Source organism: Bos grunniens, chromosome 29 (assembly GCF_055505025.1).
Source record: "Bos grunniens cultivar Pamir isolate PY7600 chromosome 29, Bosgru_T2T1.0, whole genome shotgun sequence".
Lineage (NCBI taxonomy): Eukaryota > Metazoa > Chordata > Mammalia > Artiodactyla > Bovidae > Bos > Bos grunniens.
This window is the reverse complement of record NC_141193.1, coordinates 39,501,086-39,518,284: the sequence shown is the minus strand read 5'-3', so window position 1 is coordinate 39,518,284 and position 17,199 is coordinate 39,501,086. Positions and strand designations below refer to the sequence as shown.

Below are 17,199 nucleotides of genomic sequence, written 5' to 3'. Positions count from 1 at the left end.
CCCTGGTGGCTCGGTGATAAAGAAACCGCCTGCCAATGAAGGAGACTCTGGTTTGAACCCAGAGTCGGGAAGATTCCCTGGAGAAGGAACTGGCAGCTCCCTCCAGTATTCTTGCCTGGATGATCCCCAAAACAGAGGAGCCTAGCAGGCTACAATCCATGGGGTTGCAAAGAGTCAGACATGACTTAGTGGCTAAACAATAACAACAAAAATACCTCTCAATATATATATATTTAGGAGAGTAGCCTAGGCTAGAAATATTTTGAGGAAGTGTCATGATTCTAATTGGGCTTCCCAGGTGGCTCAGCAGTATAGAATCTGCCTGCAATGCAGGATAGCAGGAAACGCAGTTTCAATCCCTGGATCAGGAAGATGCCCTGGAGGAGGGCATGACAACCCACCCCAGTATTCTTGCCTGGAAACTCCCATGGACAGAGGAGCCTGGAAGGCTACAGTCCATAGCGTCACAAAGAGTCAGACACGACTGGACCAGGTTAGCACACACACACATCATTCTAATCATGATCACGACATAGTTTCTCACTTTTCAACCACTTGAAATTTGGCAATTTGATCTTTGCCACCATTGATTTTGCCTGTTCTAGAACTTAGAATCATACATACATACTCTTTTGTGTCTTCCTTCTACCACTCAGCATAGTGCTTTTGAGATTCATCCATGTTATTGCTTGTTATTAGTACTTCATTCCTTTTCATTGCTGAGTAGCAATAGCAAAATATTGTGTATATCAATCTATCATGGTTTATCAGTTTATCTGTAGATGGACATTAGAGTTTCACTCTGGAGAATTGCAAGCATTCTTATATTAATGCATACCTTTTTGTGGACATGTTTTTCTCTTGAATAAATATCTAAGGATGAATTTCTAGGTCATAGGTTAGCTAGATGATAAACTTGACAAGAAACTACCAAACTATTTTCAAAGTGGCTGTTCCATTTTGTGGGGCTTCCCAGGATGGACAGGGAGGCCTGGCGTGCTGTGATTCATGGGGTCGCAAAGAGCCAGACATGACTGAGCAACTGAACTGAACAGGTAGTGCTAGTGAGAGAACCTGCCTGCCATTGCAGGATACGTAAGAGACACAGGTTCAATCCCAGGGTCGGGAAGATCCCCTGGAGGAGGGCATGGGAACTCACTCCAGTGTTCTTGCCTGGAGAATCCCATGGACTGGTGGGCTACGGTCCATAGGGTCACAGAGAGTTGGATGTGAGTGAAGCAACTTAGCATGCAGGCGCACATACCGTTTTGCATTTGCACTAACAATTTAGGTGAGAGTTTCACTTGCTTCACATCCTTCTTGTTGTTCAGTCACCAAGTCATGTATAACTCTGCAGCCCCATGGACTGCAGCACACCAGGCTTCCCTCTCCTTCAGTATCTCCCGGAATTTGCTCAAACTCATGTCCGTTGAGTTGATGATGCCATTTTCTTTGTTGTATAATTTAGCAGAATTCTCTGTTCTCTTTTTTTCTGTAAGGTGGTAGTTAGATCTAGAGGTTTGATTAGACTCAGATCCTTTAGCCAAAGAAGGTTTTCTTTTCTTTTGAGAGTAGAGGTTTACAGAACTACTTCGTAGTGATTTTTTGTTCTCCCATCAGGGAGCACATATCATCCGGTTGGCTTTGTGTGTGTGTGATGTTACCAGCTACTGATGCTCAGCGCCTAGCATCAAGTCATTAGACTGGCACACCGAACACTGGGGCACTGTTACAGACGCAGTTATGTGCACACACATCCATTTCAGCACACTTCTGGAAACAGACGGGCCTCAGGCCCACTCTTGTCTTTTCTTTAACAATCTCATTGTCTCATCATTAACTTCTTGGACCTCTCTTGTTTGAAACTTCTCTTTTTTCTGTGTGAAAACATGATGTGTATAATAAAAAGGAATCACTGAAACTTACAATAGCAACTTTCCAAAGGGAACACAATTATTTTAGAGGAGAGACAAGAATGAACTAAGAGGAAAGAAGCCTTTATAAGATAAAGAAGTCACAAAGAAAGGTGTATCTGAGCTCAGTACACACTTAAATCTGAATCCACCCAGAGAAAATTTATGTCATGAAGGTGACTTTTTAGAGCTATCAAACATTTGAAGCTTGAAAAATTAGTACAGGAAAAAGAAAAACCTTAAAATGCCCCTCATTTTAAAGTTTTCTGCGTGAAAACTCAGTATTCACTCACGTGCTTTTTAAGAATGTCAAATTTGAATGGGAGAAGGAGCAATTTGAATTTGGTTTGTTTCCTTTCCTCATGAAGTGCGTATTTTATCTTACACCTGTTCAGCAATGCCATTACGCTCAGGGTCAGGCCGGGCAGCTGTGCCATTTGACGTAGCAGCTTAGAGACTTCTGAGTGACAGTGATAGTCTGCTGTCCCCTAGGAGCGTTCTGATGTCTGTCACAACATGAAAGGTATTCATTTAACAGAGACACAACAGAATCAGATAAACAAGGCACGTGGATCTGACTGATTGCAAGGACTGGGGAGAGACGTTTCCTCTCATTCAATTAACGATAAAAAATATTTACACCAAGAAGAATTGAAATCGGGCTATCCTCTCATCCCATAGTGTGGGGGTTAGGAAGGGGGTTCTTTTATTTTAAGATATCGAGATATAATCCACATGGTGTGTGATTCACACACTTAAAAGTGTCCAGCGCAGTGTTGTTTAGTGTATTCACAGGGTTATGCAGCTACCACTACCATCTAATTTTAGAACATTTTCATCTCTCCTAGAACCAACACTACGCCCATTAGCTGTCACTTCCCATTCTCTGCACCCCCTAGCTTCCCTCAGCCCCAACCAACCACTATTTACTTTGTTTATAGCTTTGCTTGTCTTGGGCAATTACTTTTTAAATGTTATTCATAATCTGTTCCACTAAAATCCTTTTCCTTATTTTTTTACATTACCGTAAGAACAAGAACAATAGAATGGAGCCCTCAAAAACATGAAAGGGTCTCAAAAAATTGTAGCAGGGTTTCCCACAAAAATGTTACAGCCAGTAGCATCTGATGGTTTAAATAAATAATTGTCAAGCAGTGAAGCCGTGGGAAGAAGACAGATTACAGTATCATTTGAGTCAGATGCCAATGATTTTAAATATAAACTTGAAACAGGCCTGAGCTGCTGAACCTTTTCTTGCTCTTAAGAACAGCAGTTTTTGCAACCAGGAATATTTGCAAATTCAAGTGCTAACTTCACTGCTTACCAGCTCTATGTCTCTGGGCAAAAAACAGGAGGTTTGTAAATTTTAGTTTCCTCATCTGTGGTATGAGAACAATGATGGTTCCAATGTCATCAAGTTAGTGTGGAGAGTCGCGTATGCAGAGCCTTTAGACACACATGATAAGTGCTCTGCAAATGTTAGAGCCAAGCATAGCACATAATAACTGCTCAGCAAATTCAGTTGTTGTCTTTTTATCACTTCTGTTCATAAGAACTCAGTAATCTAGGTTAAATTCCACAACGGAATGCTTGGGTATACCAACTTTTCACTTGCCACACGTGATTGATATTTTCAAAATCTCTACTCAAAGAAGCTTTCTGACATGAAAACAATGGATTGGAATTTAAGATACTGTAACTTAGGGAAAACCACCATTGATCAAGTATGATTAATAAAGCTATAGATTAGCCTACGGTTGCTTTAGAGCGACGTATTCCATGAATAGTAAAAGTGTTCATTTATTATTCTCACCTAACATTCGTGTAACAGATTTTCCTTTTCTAAATTAAAAGAAAAAATAAACAGCAATGAAAAAAAGCTTATATAATGGTAAATATTATACATGTCCAATAAAATAAAGAATAGATTAGAGCATTATAAACTACATATAATCTCTTCTAGTTGAAATGTTTAACTAAGATCTTTAATATATGACTTTTAAATCTGTGCATGTGAACTGAAGTTGCGATTTGGTTCTGTGTCCATAAATTAAGGCAATGTGACCCCCAACAAATGATTCCATTGCCCTTTCTTTAGTATGAAATGGCTTTGGGTAATAGACTGATATGTTAGATAATTTTATTTTTGAGTAATTATTGTGCATTTTCTGTTCTTTTGAAAAGTGTGGTGCTAAATATTATGATGTCCCAATCAGATGACTCATGATACACAACATTTTCATACTCCGGAAATGTTAACACATTACAGTCCTTGCCTTGAAAATATAAAAGAATGAATCACAAACAACACATTTTCATTTTCCTTTGACCCTGTGAGACAATTTAAACAATGTGGTTTGCATGCAGCACCCTGTGGCCCTCAGAGGCCTCCACATTGTCCATTTATGTCTACATTTTAACCCCAGGCTTTACTCCTCTTGGCATTGTTTAGTATTTGCATGAAAATGTGTGTGTGTGTGTGTTTTTTCTTTGCATGACAAGTCACCCATAATGTTGGAGTTAAATGTCTAACATACCTTGCAATATCACATGTCATTAATTCTTACATGATATTTTTTTCTTTTATTTTCAGTTACTGAAGTGTAAATATGCTTGAAATGTAAAAGTGGCATGAAACTGGAGTGATGCAAGAATATTTAATGTTCCTTTAAGAACTTACCATTTTTTAACTGGGAAAATTTGGGGGGCGTTCCCAGCCTTGTCTTTGGACACCAATCCCTCAATTACAAATTATGATAAAACTATTCCGAACACAAGTGCTGTCAGTAGAGTAATAAATTCTGAAGTGATACTCTTTTTTTCCCATGAGAATGTTTTTCTAGTTCTTGAATATGAAGTATAAAATGTGTCCCCTAACTTCAGAATTTATTAGATATTTGATTTATTGGTTTCCTTAAAGCCTTCTTAATAGTACATAAAATTTAGCTCAACTGACTTTGGTGACATTTCCTAATAACTAAAAACGTAATGAGTTACTGAATGACAGCACCAATATTTCAGTGTTTTGCTGCTGCTGCTGCTAAGTCACTTCAGTCGTGTCCGACTCTGCGTGACCCCATAGACGGCAGCCCACCAGGCTCCCCCGATAGTGCTTTAATGTTTTCTAAATGAACATAACTATCAAAATGGATATTTGATATAGGAGTGCATGAATATACAAAGAAAATAAGTTATTTACAACATTTTGTCAAGCATCTAATTCATAAGAGCACATAACTGTTCCAGCCAATGGGCTGAAAAATACCGTTCTCTCCAAGTAGTCACCCTGCTGGCTCTGCATTTATTCCTGCCAGCTGCCGTTGCTAAAATCATGTTAGATACCCCTTGTCAAATTACCTTCAGTCTTTGGCACATTAATACCTATGTAGTTACAAATCTTGTTTCTTGGAGAGAGAGAGAGAGACACTCGGAGCCAAATTAGTCAAATAAGCTGGCAAACATATTTTTAAATGATATGTGAATATAAAATTACCAAGATGTACATGGCTTCTAGAAATGACTGAGAACGTGTTTCCCAAAGAAGAACCCCAGAAAGCATTTCCATAAGAGCAACAATGGGAATAAATGAAATTTTCTTAAGGAGTCTTTTCAGGCAAGCATCTGATATTCACTTGAAGAAAACAAGTTCTGATACGTGTATTCTGTTATGTCTGTCTGTACTGCTTTAAATTGCACCTCATTTAAGATAACAGTAGTTTTCATTTTCAAGGCCAGTTCTTCCATTATTTTTTATCATATCGGAATATGGATAAGTGGCCATTGTATCTCCCTTCCTTGAATGAGTATCAGGTTCCTGCCTCATTAGCAGCAATTGTGACAGGTTTTGGTTGATGGTGTCTTGACTGTCACCAGCGAGCTCCGTGTTATTGGCAACCGACTCAGCCTCTCTGTGCCTCTGGCTCCCTGCCTACGAAGGAGGGCTTGAAGCTGAATTATCTTTAAAATCTCTTTTGATTGAAAATATAATACTATAATTATCATCTATCTGTGTGAGAACTGTAATTATCATATATCATAAATCCACACACATCTCTGAGGTTTTAATTAAATTCAAACTGAAGTAACTCAAATTCATGTTATCGAAAAAGATACCTAGACACTGGTGTGTCCGGTGTTTCTAATAGAGTCCTTTCTACCTGATGATGATAATCAGGATGACATTTGTGTATCACTGTGTTTACACTGCCTTATGTGAGTCTCACATCCTAAGAGCTGCTCTCGCGATCCTCACGATACAGATGAAGAAGACGCTGAGGTTCAGAGAGATTCACTTGCCCGTCTAAGGTGTTGAACTAGCAAGTTACAGAGCTGGACAGAGACTCTGGGTCTTCTACTTCCAATATAATACTCGTCTCCTCCATCATCATTTACCTGCAACCAGTCTTTTATTTAATTAGGAGATGGTTTTTCCAAAGTGTCATTATTTGGAATTTACACTCCTGGAAACTAAACTCTGCTTGAAGGGGCCCTCCCACACCCCTTTAGACTATCCACTTGCGTCACGACAGCTCTCTCTGCTTTTACAAACTAGTTGTTTTGTCAGCATGAGTGTGACAACAATTAGACGTCCCCTGTTTTTGCCCCATGCCTTTTCTCCTTCACAGTCATTCAATGACAAGCGTAAAAAGAGCTTCATCTTTTCACGAAAATTCCCATTCTACAAGAACAAGGAGCAGAGTGAGCAGGAAACCAGTGATCCTGAACGTAAGTAGATTCTCGAAGAGAATGTCACCTGCAACACAAGAGAAAAAAAAAAAATCCTTCACGGGCAACACGCATGACGTAGGCTGCCCCACGCCACACGCCTAGGCAAACAAACACGGCAGGCAGGCAGGTCAGGGCTTACTACTGTGACCAGTGTTTGCCTGCAGTCTGGATCCCTCCCTGGACGGAGCTCTTTTTTCTACAGAATGCATTGGAAAGGGACCTGAGGAAGCGGGGGACTTGGCTTCCAAACAGCATTTTTTTATCTGTGACCAAGACTGTGTCTGGTTCACCTTTTCTATCATGCAACTCTCCAAGGGCTTGAGACAACTTCTTTTCTGGACAGAAACCTTAGATTCCATTGCCACATGTATTGTTTTGGAGTGCTAGCTAACTGGGAGTGATCAAATTCCCCTCTATCGGTTACTAGCATTTGTTCACTCTTTCCCTCACAGTGAGCTTATCTTGGGATAACTGAGCTTATTCTTATGTTCAATCTAAGCATCGGCCGTGAATCTTGGAATGGATCCTTGGTCTCAGCGGTACGTTGCTGTGGCAATATTGACAATGGGTTAAAAACGGCTCTTGTTGACTCTTTATCTTTTTCATGACAACCTTCTGCTTAAACCTTTCGAGTTGCAATGCGAATCCTCAAGTCTCAGCCCAGGGAGTTTGGGGTGAGATTTGTTTCCTAAGAAGAGAGCGAGGGATCCAGACTGCTCCAGCAACACGGTCTGTCATGGTAGTATCCGTTTCAACTCCACTGACTTCTTCCTTCCTCTTCCGTGGCTGTTCTCCCTCTCTCATTGCTCTCTCTGGGGACTTCCATGCAGGACATCCCCGGATTAGGTGACGACGGTTATGGAACAAAGACTCTGAGTAAGTTCCCAGGAATGGTCACTGTAACTTTTCTTTTCTTTTTCTTTCCTTTTGAGTTTGGCTTTTGTTCCTTTTCTCGAGGGCCTTTTCACTCCTAGCATGCACAAGATACGAGTTTTATTTGTTACCTAGCTGTGAATGCTCCTACCAAGTAATTTTCAACTGTTTTGTTCTGCATGTCAGCATTTAAAAACAAAGTGTCTCAGGCACTGTAACTTCCGTTGCAGTTCACACCTTCCCTTTCTGGCCGTGCGATGTGACCAACATGGTCCTGATGCCAGCCATGGCATCCTTGCTCTGTCGCCTAGTACCTCCCAGGGAGCAAGAAGCCATGTTGAAAGAAAGGGCGAGTTCAATGCTCTGGAACAGGAAAGCGGAAATGTATTTTAAGTTCTCTCTTCTGGCTTTTCATGTAGACATATTTAATGACCTTGCCAAATTCCATAATTGGGTTATACTTTGCTAGTAAAGGAGCTACTTTATAGTCAAAAGGAACATGCATTCTCAAAAAGTAAATATTAAGCTATTTGATCTTCCATGAATAATTCCTTGCTATTAACTTTGACTGATTTTTTTTTCTGACTTGCAGTGATCCTGCTTGAAACGTTTGTATGATAAAGTTTTAGATATATATTAATATGTTTTTCTATCGGTGATTTATTACTGCATTGCATAACCAGATCTTCATTTTATAGCTTAGAGTGGAAATTAAAGTATATCAAACTAAAATTTTTCTAGTTATTAATGCCTTTATTCTGTGTCTCATTGCACTTAATAAAAATAACAATTCTGTGTTTTAATATACTATGATTTTTCTGTCTTTGACACTAACCCCATTGTGTAGGCACCAATGAAATAAGAACCATTTGTGTCTTTCGCAGCTGCATCACATGTTCATTTTTGTTTGTTTCGTTTTAATTTAACAGCTATGGGCAATATTTTTAGAAGCTGTTCATTTCATTGCTAAGAAACAAAATAACATTGAGCTGGACTTTGTTTTCAAGAGCTGGTTATATAACCCTGCGTAATGATACCCTTCATCCTTCAAATTGTTAATTTGGATTTTTTTTTAAGATGTGTATATTTAGAAAATAAAATCTGATCAAGAATAACTGCTGATCTCCTTAAAGATGAAAACTTTATCTTTGAGTCTCTATACAGAATATGTCTTGAAATTTTTCTTGAATTGGTGGCTGAAATTCAAGTGTTGATTTCAACATTATCCAGTTAGCATCAAGTACCACCAGGGAGAATTTCTAAATTTTCTGTGGGGTTGGGTAGCATTTTAATATATTGTTAATAAATGAACATCTCTTGCTGTTGGAGAGTCGAAAGTATGTGATGCCTTTTTAAATCCAGAGTGATGCCCTTTTAAATCTGAAGGTTTATTTACTCTCCAAAATTGAATATATTACACTAAGTAAAGTTATCTGCCAGTTAACACTACTGGTGGCCATAATTTAGACTTTAGCTGGAACATATTTTTAATTTCTTTTCACCTGCAAAATAGAAAAATTCTGTTAAACAATATCTTAACATTAAGAGAGATTGGTTGTTAAATAAACAGCCATATGGTTCTAAATTTTTCTAGTGTAGCTTCATTCTGAATTATTTTAAAAGTGAAAATCAAAAACAAAAAAAAACTATCATCTTCAAATGAAGGATGCTTGAGATAATCATGCTCATGAAGATAAGCCATTGTTGGGTATGTGCTTTGACTTTTCAGTAACAAGACAGATTTGTACTGATTCATCACACTTACTTTCCTAGTGCCCCTTTGCACTTGTAACATGTGTACCTAAATTAATAATGCAGTTCTCATCAAACTCCCACACAAAAAGAAATGATTCCAGTCAATTTAACCCATGCTTTAATTTTCATTAGTTTCATGCTCTAAAATCAGTCCGTCCAGGATGCATTAACTAACTCAACTGTAGAAGTCCTTTCACAATCCACGTGTATCACATCACACAGTATACTTTAAAATATATGACAATTTTATTTGTCAATTATACCTTAATGATGCTAAAAAATGAAAATTAATCCATCCAACTGGCAAGAATCTATAATAGCAAATACATTTCAAAGCACTTTTTTTAACTGTTAGAGAATAACATTATATATTCTTTTCCTTTTTTCTAAAGATTTTGCAACAGTTGTCCCTTTTTTAAAAGCTGAAGGTATTGCTAATGATCTTCACAGATCAAATAGTCGCGTATTCTTCATTCAGTTAGCCTGATAAACAAAGAAGTTGATAAATTGATGGATTTATCTTCTATAACTTAATAAATAGTACAGATAAATTATTTTGGAAATAAAAGCCCTAAATCTGGCACATAATCAGTACATCCCCCTGCTATGCTAGTTAAATTGTGTTTTGTGGAAAAAAATTTTGAAATATCACTGTATACTTGTACAGTCATTCAACCAGAGTTAAAAACATGCTTTGTGCCAGAACCTGTGCTTGGTATTAGACCATTTATCTTCTGCCTGTTCTAATTCCTCCAGAACCTGAACCTAAGAGCTATCCAAGCAAAAATCTTAAAAACAAGGAAATATTGAACTGATTCATAAAACACTTTACAGTGACTCATTTCTTCCTCCAAGGTTTCCTACATACTCAATGAAGCAGGAAACTTCTTCAACAATCCCTTTCATCTTGTGAATTAGTTTAGGGAGTATTTAAATAGAAATAAAATGAAAGGGATTCCAGGGAGGGATCAACTGGAAATTTGAAATGCAATATTCCTGCAAAATGCCTAACAGCAAAATAAAGCAACAAAAAGCCTGTAAGAAACCAGTCCTTACCCACCAGAAGCTCCTGAAATTATAATCAGGAACATCCAGTTCAGACACGTTGACCTTTGTAATAAGAATCTGGAAAATCAGAGCTACACGAATGGGTCAAAGTATTTATAAAAAGAGAAGTGCTTAGATGAAAAGTATGCATTTTTTTATGATTAAAAATACTTTCCTATTTGCTAATAAAAATAGGACACAGCAATCAAGCAGTAGCTCCCCGGAAAATAAAGTTTTCATCTTCATCTTATCTGAATTTTCTTAATGCGTCTCCTCTGCAGCCTTACTTGCCTTTCGCTCACATTTCTAGTAGCCTTGCATGGTGTTTCTTTAAGTTCTGGCTGCTCTCCAATGCTTGGTATCTCTTTAATTTGCTGTGCTGTTCTTGCAGAACATGTTTCTTCTAATGCCAGCGATAGCGAAAGTAGCTACCGTAAGTTATTGCTTTGGTTTGTGATTCTTTTCTTTGCAACTGCCCCCTTGCCTGCGGTATTCATTTCAGATTTTTGCTGTTGTTTTTCAATTGCTGCCCTTTATCATCCTCATCCAAAGCAAATGGCTTGAAATGAAATCATCATTTGATGTGGAAAGATACAAAAGACACGAGAGCCGTGGGTGAACTAGTGTCATGTGTACAAGGTTGTGGAATTGCTAATAAATTATTCCAGCCTCAGCTGGCTGTGGCCTGGTGATGCAATTCTCCTACAGAAGGTGGGGGAAAAAATTTTTTTTGGATTTTGACATTCTGTCCTCCAAAATAATTTATACACCCTGCAGAAAGGTTGAAAAGTCATCAGGGTTTTATTTTCCTTTTCATTTTGCCTTTTCCTTTCTGTGCCTGGCTCCCCTTTGCAAGAGAAAGCCTGATAAATTACAGTGTTCCTTTTAAATGAGTATGAACCTTGTATATCTCTTCTCTCCTTGATTAATATTTTGAGATAGATACTGTGTTATATCTAACTTTAAATTTTGATGGTTGGGAAGAGATGAAAAAGTTTCATCCTCTAATGTTGAAGGAACTCGCATTTTCTTTAAAAGTGAACAATCTTGGATGAGAAAGCTTAACTGAAAAGGTAGGTAACTATTTAAAAATTATTTCTGATTTTTGTTTGGTCACCTCAAGCCATTTGCTGAGTGATAAAAGAATATTCACCAAATGCCAATCACATCCTTTTTTCTGTTCTGGTGGTTTCTTACCACATACAGGTTTTTGGTGACTAAAATAAGTACATTTATTGCTCTTATCCTTGCAATTTCGATATTTACTTTGTACTCAGTGAAATGGGTTACTCAAAAAGCAACTACTGATATTAGAAAATTGCAGGCCCAATACTTATGACCCTCAGCTACCAAGACAGATATCAGTTGGAGGTTTTTGGTTTTGGTTTGGGGTTTTTTTGTTTTGTTTTGTTTTGTTTTTGGTCTTTTTGCTTGTATTAATTGAAGATAAGCATAGAAGAACAGAATAACTTTTATTTTTGTTTTTTCCACTACAGCATGGTAATTTATAAAACCATGCCCCTTTTTGAGGTGGAGTGCCAAATAGTGTTCTTGAAGTGTGACAAGTTCAATTTGGATCTTGAGAAAGGCTCTAAATAATCAAATTGGTGGGGAAATAGGTGGGGAAAGGGTACAAGAGAGGAAGGATGACAGATGGAGGGAGTAGGGGCCAGAGGAGGCCCCTCTGGCAGATGAAGCATGCCACAGAATGAAATGAATAAAAGTTGCAATGAGATACCTTTGATCAACCAAATATTAGAACCCCCTCGTTTGCTTCCTCAATGGAATGATAAATCCTGTTGATGAATTAAAGCTTTCTTGTTTTTAACACGATCTTTAACAATCTTCACAGTCTTCCTACTCTTATACTTTTATGATTATCCAAATTGGGAAAATATTTGCCTCTCCCATATCTTCATTTTGTTCTAAAACAAAGAAACCTGGCTGGTTAAGAAGTGACCAAAGGCTGTCTTTCCTGTGCCTGAGTTACCGACAATTCAGTATTAGGAAAATATAACTTATTTGTTGAGTTTCATGGAGACCCTTGGCCCTAATTTCTTGGATGTTCAGTTTTCAGTTTTTACGTGTTGTGCTTCCATCCTGTAGAAACAGAGAAATGGAAAACATCAAATTTTGTTCTTGCAATCCCTTTTATGGAACATATACTTTCCACAAAACTATACTTTTATGGAACTACCTTTTCCTTCAGAAATCTGTGTTTAGAATATTTCAGAGGCCTTCCTCTTCTTCAGAGATGAGCATGTTCTTTCCAGAATCATTGTTATAAAAATTGCAACAAGGCTTTCAGCTGTTTGACAAGTTTTTGATTGCAGTGCTCCAAGTTGACATCAATAATTCTTCTCACTCTCAAATAGTAGGTGCACATAAAGGTTTATTGAGTGAATAAAGGAAACACTTGCAAACAGCTTAAATTATCTATGAGAAGAGAGAAGAGTTGGAACTGTACTATTACTAGAGAAAATGTAGAGTCTAATAGTCTGTATTAACTTGAATCTCCTCTGAGGGTACAGAAAGCTAGCCATTCAAATTGCTTTCTTTACAAATGAAAAAAGGTAAGAGCCTTGTCATAGCTTAGTGAAAGTGAAGTCGCTCAGTCGTGTCCGACTCTTTGCGACCCTGTGGACTGTAGCCCCCAGGCTCCTCCGTCCATGGGATTCTCCAGGCAAGAATACTGGAGTGGGTTGCCATTTCCTTGTCCAGGAGATCTTCCCGACCCAGGGATCGAACCCAGGTCTCCCACATTGTAGGCAGATGCTTTTAACCTCTGAGCCACCAGAGGAGAAAAAAATGGATATTTCTTTTTCCAGGATAGAAATATGAGGAATTACAGAGGACTATTTCTTAGTTCATTCAGCACCCGCTCTATGTCATGCTCTCTCAGGCACCTTAAGACTCAATGTAAGTCTCAGTGAACTCTGGAACTCAGCACAGGTAAAGAGGGAGAGCAATCAATACATTAAGAAAGCATAAAGTATGGCCGTTTCTAGCATAAAAGTCTGGCCCGAAAATAGTGGGGCTTCAGAGATAATTTCAGAGGAGGGGACTTTGAGCTGAGCTTTGCAAAGATGAGGCACTTGCTAGCTAAGTAAATTTGAAGAAGAAACTCACCAGGAAAGGCATTGGCATAACTAAAAACACAAAGGCTTGGAACAGACACAGTTTTTCCAGAAAGTACAGTTTCAAATCAAACCAGGCTGGATTTTTCTATTGAATTCCTGGCTGTTGCTATAATTATGACTTTTATATTTTATGAATAGCAATGTAGACAAATAAAATAACACCTCTTTTCACTCATTTTCATTTTTTTTTTTTAACTCTTAGAACCATGTCTGCTCAGGACAAAATGGCTAAAAAAATAGTCAGTGGTTAGAAAGACTGGCAGGCTTCCCAGGTGGCACTAGTGGTAGGAGACATAAGAGATGGGGGTTCAATCCCTGGGTCAGGAAGATCCCCTGGAGGAGGGCATGGCAACCCACTCCAGTATTCTTGCCTGGAGAACCCCCATGGACAGAGGAGCCTGGTGGGCTACATACAGTCCACAGGGTCACAAGGAGTGAGGCACGACTGAAACAACACCCACACACAGAAAGACGGGCCCAGCCCGGGGTGTTACATTCTGGAGTTACAGACTGTGCCAGCCTTACTCGAAAGCCTCAAATATTTCTGAGACACGTATACATGCACATGAATTTACACCAACCTCAATTTCTAATAAATAGCTCAGACCTTTGATGCACCGTCTCAAGAATTATAACATATTTTTTTCCAAAGTCCAGCTATACTGAGCACTAGCTACAATGCAGTTTAACAGTGTACATTGTCTAATTATGCAAAATGCTACTCATAACTACCGTAACTATGGGCTAATTCCAGATTTCTGTCAACAAAGCAATATAATAAAGTGCAGGTTTGTGCTTGTTTTGTATCATACCCTTGAACTGCCCTTATATGTGATGGCAATAAAGATCAATTAGCCATAATGGAGACCTTGCACATCTCTACAAGCTGAAGACCTGCCTGCCTTAAAGCCCAGTAGAGCTCTTATGTTATTATGGGTATGGGAGAGCTGATGATTATCCTCCTAACCCATTGGTGCTCAGAAGTTAAATAGGATTTTCAAACCAAGGATCTTAAAAAATGAGCTGAGTGAAACTGAGATGCTGAAATGAAGAGATCTCAGACTTTCCCTCTGGAATCAGTCGGAATGGTGCCCATATTCTCCTTTTTCCACTCTTCTCAAGTATTGGCCTTATATTTCCTCAAGTTCTTACAAAGCAATTTTATTACATATAGTATCTCATTTGATTTCTGCAACAAAATTATGAAATACACCTTATATTTATACCCCGTTAACTGATGAAGAAGCTGAAGTTCCAAAGAGCTACGTTTCACTAATACCATGTCCCTGCAAGTCCAATCAAGATATTTTAACTCTGAAACTTAGACATTTTCACTATTCCCTATGTTTTGTAATCCAAGCTTCTTCACGTTTTAGCTAGTACATTTCAACCATGCCACCTATCAAATTAATTGGCTGTCCCTGGTGGTTCAGCAGTAAAGAATCCGCCTGCCAATGCAGGAGTTTGATTGGGTTTGATCCCTGGGTTGGGAAGATCCCTGGAGGAGGAAATGGCAACCAGCTCCAATATTCTTGCCTGGGAAATCCCATGGACAGAGGAGCCTGGCAGGCTCCAGTCCATGGGAGTGCAGAGTCAGAAACGACTTAGTGGCTAAACAACAACAATCAATACAAGCAGCAATATTTACATAACATTAACTATGAACTAAGCCTGATTTTAAGGACTCTATATATAGTAACAGATTTAATCTGAAGATCCTTTGAAGACACTGAATCAGTAATTCACTACGTGACCTTGAAGAAATCACTGAACATTTTTGAACCTTAGTTCTCTCCAATGTAAATGACTAGCTTGTATTAGAAAAGAGATACAGGAAACAGATTTTAATCAAGACTGCCCTTTAATTGCTTCCTGAGGAACTATACTGAAAAGTGTTGAGACCAAGTGAGGCTCAGCAGTAATTCAGGCAATGATCACTGTGATGCGTGTCGAGGGTCCGTAAGGGAAAGTGAAGTCATGTTCCAGACTCTCCATCCATAATCCACGTTAACTCCAAACCCTTTCTTAGCACTAACATTCTGTGGTTCTAGGAAGCTAGTTTATTCTTTGTAATTATCCAGTGCAGGCCCTAAACACTAAATTTAGACCACTGAATGCCCTGCCACTGGTCTTCACTTCCCTCGTCTCTCTTTTCTAGTTTGGAAGAGTTCTAAAGAAAAACACCTTGTTTTTCCTTATCATGAGAGCATATGAGGGCCTTACTCCGAACCCCTCTTACTGTGACTTGCTTCCAGTTTAAAGACAGTGTTTTCTGGAGGTTGTAACAACAGGCTCTGCGCAGTCTCTGCCGGCGCAGGCGGCCACCCCCAGCTCTGTGCCACGCGCCCCTTCCAGCCTAGCAGTTTCCAAAACAAGACCAAGTAATTGTTTGTACCCTTGTGTCAGCTGTTTCTAAGTGCCGACACCTCCTGAGCAAAAAACAGAAAAACTACTAAGGATGACTATTTTTTGGAGATGACACAGCAGCATTAAAAAAAAAAAAAGAGTTAGGGTTTGCAAATGGAGCATCTTATGGCCTGTCGGTAACTCTGACCAGGTTCAGCTCCCTTCTCTGCCACCCACCATTTTTGTTCACCTGTGAGTTCTACCTCTACATCCCAGCCCCCACAGAGAATTCTGCACCTCTGACCTTTTTGAGACTGTGCTGTATACTCAGCGAGGAGTCAGAAAAGATGTGGTTTTTAATCTTGACTCTACTACTTACTGAGGAAACAGGCCCTGTCTCCGAGCCTCAGCTTCTTCATCTGTAAAGTGCAGATCATCAGAGCACCTACCTGAAAAGAAATGGCTGTGAGAAATACGAAGCAATGGCTGCAAAAGCCTTTTATAGCCTGTAAAGCGCTATGCAGACATGAATTATCTTTTCCTTCATTGCTGTGACTTTTTTTTCTCTCCCTTGTAATCTCCTTCCCATTACCCCTTGGGCTTTTCATTCTTGAAAGTGAAAATTGGTTTCAGGCACTGAGTTCACAGCTATTGTATAATACCAGCTGCCACAGCACCCCTGTGGGCTTCCTTATGTGGTCCCGGTTGTCACACAGTCGTTAGAATTGGGATGGGTGTTGACTTCAGGGACGCTTGTCGTCTCTGCCGTCTGCCAGTCTTACTGCTCAGAACAAGACCTGTGCTTCCTGTAAGTTAGACGTAAACCAGAAAGCAACAGGTAAATGAAGAACTACAGAACTCTGTTCTAGCAAAGTTAATCTAAGCTATGTTGCTTTGTCCTAGTTTTTTAAATCATGCATTATACATACTGACACCAAATATTTTATTTAAGGTTTGCCTTTAGAATGTCCCATCAGAACGATTTGCAAGGCCATGGAAAGAGATTCTCCTGGGAACACGAGGTGTTCTCTTTATTTAGGGGAAACCACACTTCCCCGAAGGAAAGCATATAGACAGAAACACAAAGTGGAACCTATCTTTGGCTTCATTGCTCATCCTGACTCGTACCACTAAAAGCAGAATGCAAATTCATTGGTCTCTTTCTTTATGTTAAGTACTGAGGACACCTTGGATAACTGGTATGGGGTGCCCAGTCTCGTGCAGAGACATAAGTATCACTTGATATTTATTCTTTTTTTGCATTTAAAAAGTTTGCAACTTTTTCAATTATTTCTGTAACTGACATTTATTGTAATTATCTAAAGCCCTGAAAGAGAAGTTAAATTGAACCATAAATGTGGGAAAGTAGCTCCATAGCATATTCTGTCACCTGATAT

At 38.9% G+C, this 17,199-nt stretch overlaps 1 protein-coding gene across 40 annotated transcripts in view; it reads left to right on the top strand.

Moving 5' to 3' along the window:
- DLG2 (discs large MAGUK scaffold protein 2) overlaps positions 1 to 17,199 on the top strand; it is a 2,335,250-nt gene that overhangs the window by 2,293,859 nt on the left and 24,192 nt on the right. For 28 of the 40 annotated variants that reach the window (XM_086384619.1, XM_086384611.1, XM_086384617.1 and 25 more), the window contains one exon: positions 6,539 to 6,638. In XM_086384619.1, the coding sequence (XP_086240745.1) occupies positions 6,539 to 6,638 (100 nt within the window). Of the gene's footprint in view, positions 1 to 6,538; positions 6,639 to 7,471; positions 7,518 to 10,707; positions 10,750 to 17,199 lie in introns of all 40 variants that reach the window. The other 12 variants (XM_086384614.1, XM_086384620.1, XM_086384613.1 and 9 more) reach the window with 2 other exon arrangements.